We start from the raw sequence: 5,202 nt of genomic DNA, 5'->3' as shown, positions 1-5,202 counted from the left end.
TTGACCTGCCATCAAGTCCATCACCCATTCAAGATGACAAACTGAGCCCTGCCAAGTGCCACAAACAGCAGGGTAGATAGGCAATGTCTTTCTACATTTTAGAGAATCCTTCATTTATTTAAAAAAAAAAACCCACATAAATACCCCCATATAAAAAGCATAAAAGCTAAACACACACACACATACAAAGCAAAAAGTCATCCTATAACAGTTGATACGATTTTCTTTTATTGCAAACCAGGCCAGATGTAGTTATCTCAGATTAAATGGGATCAAAATTGCAATTGATTTAAAAGAACAAAATTATGCATACTCCCCAATTAATAATACACATCCTCTTGCAGATTTTTTTTTTTTTTTTTTTTGGAGGGAAGCCATTTATTAAAGCTTAGCTTAAACACAGTTAAGTTGCAACTTCAGATCAAAATGGTTCTATTTTTTTTTCCAGTTCGCAAACATTAAAAATGTCTGATATACTGTTTTTTTTTATAATTATTAAGCTTTGAAACACTTGGCACAAGTTTAGAAATTCATTTTAGCATAGATCTCCCCCCACGTCACCAAAAATAATATAAATAAAAAACAAAAAATGCATCTCACTTTCTTTCAACTGGAACACAAGATAAATAAATTGGAACACTTATTGAATTAGTGACACATAAATTACCACTTATTCCCACACAACATTCCATAATGATCAACACGGTGCACCAAAAAAAAAAAAAACAAAAAGCAAAAAAAAACTTTCACCCCCCCAACCCCAGACACTTCTCTGGTCTGCATGCCAGTTCAACATCCTCACCAAAATATTTGAAGCAATGTCATCATAATACAAAGTTCAGACAACGATAAAAAATACAAATGATTTATAACCTTGGAAGGTTGAGTTTTTTTTTTTTTAATTAAATAAGTCTATAATATTTCAAGTGTTTTCCTGGCTCAAAAACATTATCAAATTCAAGTGCCCTTTTTTTGTTTTATTTCTGATTTCTCAGAAGTGTCAGTTATAAAGGAAATAGGCTTTGCAATCATTAGCAGTTTTTTTTTTTTTTTTTTTTTTTTCAATGAGCAGCGATTTTGTAACATAAATAATGGAAATTTCCCGCACAGGCTGTTGCCATTTGTCACCACCAGTGAGATGGGGACATGGAGAACTGAATTGTCGGGTTTTGTCTATCAAGGTTGGAGAAAAGTAAAAATCAAATGCAAGGTGGGGATGATGGACAAGCCAAGTGGTCGCAAGTTCTTTCCAATGACTTGGTGGGAATTGTCCCTGTGCTGACAGCTGATGCCAGCTCCTTGGCTAGAGGCTGCTAAGGCTTGTCTGTACACTGCTTGCACAGACTGGAAGAGACGCTGTTGAAGAGGGCACATTTGTCTGGGCAGGAGCTGGCAGCTTGGAGCCCGGTGCTGAACGGGTAGGCAGCGGCGCTGGCAGCCGCCTGCTCGTAGGCGCCCAGTGCAGGGTGCAGGGCCGCCGCAGCGGCAGCGGCAGCAGCGGCAGCTGCGGCAGGGTTGGGGATGGAGGCGGCAGAGATAGCCTGGCCTTGGTTGAGATAAGCCACCAGCCTCCTCATCTCCTCCAGCGCCTGGGCTTGCATGAGGATGTAGTTCTTGGCCAGGAGCAGGGTGGCAATCTTGGAGAGTTTCCGGACTGAGGGGCTGTGGGCATAGGGGATGACAGCTCGGAGCTCGTCCAGGGCATCGTTCAAGTCGTGCATTCTCCTCCTCTCCCGGGCGTTGATGTTCAGCCTCAGGGCTTTCTGTTCTTTCGACTTCTTGCCTGTCACTGGACCGCAGGGGCCGTCCACCTTCATGCCCGCCTGGGAGGACCTATGATCTCCCGGCCTCAGCACCAGATCGCAGCGCCCATCACTATCATCATCCGGGCTCTGATCCTCTCCTCCGCTGCTCTCCGCCACCGACACCCTCCCGGCGCTCTCCCCGTACTTAGCGCACATGCTGAGCGCATTGCTGAGCGCCAGAGACTCCCCCGTTCCGCCGATCATCCCTCCACCCGCTGACAAAGAGGAGCCCGAGCCCTGGTGGTGTCGGAGCAGATCGGAGGGGTCGGATCCGTCGTAGCAATGTAGGGGGGAGCGATCTCCCGGCTGGGATAAGTCCAGACCCTGGGGGGAGCGGAAGGCGGACTCCATCCTCTTAGCGGACACACTCAGACTCTTGTGGAACAGGTCCTCTTCTGTCAGGTTCAGAGCCCTCTCCATGGCCAGTCCTCACTTTACACTTGGCCTGTCACACCAGTCAATCATTCACAACTTCCACCTGGAGGGGTCCTGCTCACTTTAGGGTGGTCACAGCCGGGTGGTCCTTTCCCCAGTCTAACGGGTCCGGTTCAGCTGCAGGGTCAGGTTCGGATCAGCTCCAGGATGCCGGGTTCAACAAGGCTCAACTCCAGTGTCAATCTGACTCAGTTCTAGCAGGGCAGCTCCACTGGGTCAAGTCCTGCTCAGTGCTCTGTATCAGGTTCAACTCCAGTGTAGGGTCCGGTTCAGCTTTAGTGGGTCAGCTTAGACACAGATTTGGGGGTTCAAGTCCTCCTCAGCAGTAGTGGGTCAGCTTAGACACAGATTTTGTGGTTTTAAGTCCTTCTCAGCAGTATAGTGGGTCAGCTTAATCACAGATTTGGGGGTACAAGTCCTCAGCTGTATTGGATCACATTAGACTCAGATTTTGGGGGTATAAATCCTTCTCAGCAGTAATGGGTCAGCTTAGACACAGATTTGGGGGTACAAGTCCTTCTCAGCAGTAGTGGGTCAGCTTAGACACAGATTTGGGGGTTCAAGTCCTTCTCAGATGTATTGGGTCAGCTTAGACACAGATTTGGGGGTACAAGTCCTTCTCAGCAGTATTGGGTCAGCTTCAAATTCTTCTTAGCAGCAGTGGGTCAGCTTAGACACAGATTTGGGGGTACAAGTCCTTCTCAGCTGTATTGGGTCAACTCTAGGGAGTTAAGTCCTGCTCAGTACTCTGTATCAGGTTCAACTCCAGTGTAAGGTCCGGTTCAGTTTTAGTGGGTCAGCTTAGACATAGATTTGGGGATACAAGTGCTTCTTAACTGTATTGGTTCAGCTTAGACACAAATTTGGGGATACAAGTCCTTCTCAGCAGTAGTGGGTCAGCTCAGACATATATTTGGGGGGTTCAAGTCCTTCTCAGCTGTAGTGAGTCAGCTTAGGCACAGATATAAGGGTACAAGTCCTTTTTAGCAGTAGTGGGTCACCTTAGACACAGATTTAGGGGTACAAGTCCTTCTCAGCTGTATTGGGTCAGCTTAGACATAGAATTTGAGGGTACAATTCCTTCTCATTAGTAGTGGGTCAGCTTAGACATAGAATTTGGGGGTACGAGTCCTTCTCAGCAGTAGTAGGTCAGCTTAGACTTATAATTTGGGGGTACGAGTCCTTCTCAGCTGTATTGGGTCAGATTAGACATAGAATTTGGGGGGTACAAGTCCTTCTCAGCAGTAGTGGGTCAGCTTAGACATATAATTTGGGAGTACGAGTAATTCTCAGCAGTAGCGGGTCAGCTTAGACACAGATTTGGGAGTTGAAGACCTTCTCAGCTGTATTGGGTCAGCTTAGGCACAGATATAAGGGTTCATGTCCTTCTCAGCTTTAAAGGGTCAACTTAGGCACAGATTTGGAGGTACAAGTCCGGTTCAGGTCTAGTGGGTCAGTTGTAGCGGATAAAGTCTTGCTCAGTGCGCCGGTTTAGGCTTAACTCCAATGTCGGGTCCAGCTCGGCTGTGGTCCGGGATCACCTTGGCGGCTCAGCTCCAGCGACTCAGGTCCGGGATGACCCAGGCGGCAGAGGTCCGGCTCCGAACGACCCAGGCGGCAGAGGTCCGGCTCCGAACGACCCAGGCGGCAGAGGTCCGGCTCCGGACGACCCAAGCGGCAGAGGTCCGGCTCAGTAGGCAGTTGTCCGCTCAGCTCCAGCCGGTTGCCCTGTGCTCAGGCATTCTGAGCTCTATAGATCTGCTCTCTTCTCTCTCTTCTCTCTCTCTCTCTCGCTCTTCTCTTGCTTGGATTCACCTTCAAGAGATTTCCGGAGCCATCAAGCAGCGGCAGGCACAGACGGGGGAGTCTTTTACATCATTATCTCTGAGTAGGTTATTATGAAGAAGACTCGCCTGTTGGGACACAGCTTTCTACCCAATCAGGTTAACGTTTTAATTAATAGGATTAAAACGGTAACAAACAATCCCAGTTGCTCGCTGGCCCGGAGTCTGAGCACTTTCATTTCCCAGCTCTGAAGACAGGCAGCAGCAGCAGCAGCCAGAGCTTTATAAAAGGCGCCTGCTCCATTATTCTCCGCACCATCTGTATACACAGGGATCGCATATGTTTCCAAGACGCGCTGTCCTGTTAGTAACCCAACAACTGCCTTTAGCCTGACATGTGCGGCGACTTTCACTCCTCAATGAGCACAGGGAAGCCCCTCTTTACATCTACCATGCTTCTTGCCTCCTTCTGCAAATTACAACAAGGCTCTGCACATCTTTCTTTTTTTTCCTGAAGATTTTGAAGTGCTCCCAGCCAATAAATGTATGTTGTCAATGGGGGGAGAGGTTATTATATAGACTCTATATTATAGAGGCTGCTCTCTGTATTTTATGTGCTGTACATCTTCATCTCAGCTTCTCTGGAGTCAATCAGCAACTACTTACTCCTGCTTTTATGAAGAGGTATGAGGAGTGTTGTCCAGCATTACATAAACCAGAAAATGGAGTTTGCAAATAACCCACCTTAGTACTTTCTAGCAGGACTTTATGATGGGAGAGAAATAGCTGACTTTATGGATGGATCTGCAAGAGTGCAACTGAACTGGAAGGGGTTGGTTTACTAAAAGCAAATAGACTGTGCACTCTGCAAGGGAAGTTGCTCTTGTCTAGAGCTAAGTAAATTAAATAATGCTGATCTATGCAAAGAATACCCAATCAGGTGCAAGGCAAAAAAAAAAAATCAGCATTTTTGCTTGCACATGATTGGATGTTGAAAGTTACATAGTAGGTGAGGTTGAAAAAAAGACACAAGTCCATCAAGTCCAACCTATGTGTGTGATTATATGTCAGTATTACATTATATATACCTGTATGTTGCGGTCATTCAGGTGCTTATCTAACAGTTTTTTGAAATGATCGATGCTCCCTGATAAAACCACCGTCTGTGGAAGGGAATT

The 5,202-nt window shown here is 46.6% G+C and overlaps 1 protein-coding gene across 1 annotated transcript; it reads right to left on the bottom strand.

Annotated features, from left to right (window-relative positions):
- Positions 1-205: 205 nt before the first annotated feature.
- Positions 206-4,830, bottom strand: BHLHE22 (basic helix-loop-helix family member e22). The gene has a single exon (XM_073631706.1). The coding sequence runs from the start codon at positions 2,223-2,225 to the stop codon at positions 1,314-1,316; it is 912 nt and encodes a 303-aa protein (XP_073487807.1). The 5' UTR covers positions 2,226-4,830; the 3' UTR covers positions 206-1,313.
- Between the last annotated feature and the right edge of the window lie 372 nt (positions 4,831-5,202).

Source organism: Aquarana catesbeiana, linkage group LG05 (assembly GCF_042186555.1).
Source record: "Aquarana catesbeiana isolate 2022-GZ linkage group LG05, ASM4218655v1, whole genome shotgun sequence".
In the NCBI taxonomy this organism is placed as follows: domain Eukaryota; kingdom Metazoa; phylum Chordata; class Amphibia; order Anura; family Ranidae; genus Aquarana; species Aquarana catesbeiana.
The sequence above is the reverse complement of the archived record's forward strand: the minus strand, read 5'-3'. Positions and strand labels throughout refer to the sequence as shown.

Bases quoted from the DNA above. Each gene is read 5' to 3' on its own strand.
- BHLHE22 (XM_073631706.1), bottom strand. From the start codon at position 2,225: ATGGAGAGGGCTCTGAACCTGACAGAAGAGGACCTGTTCCACAAGAGT.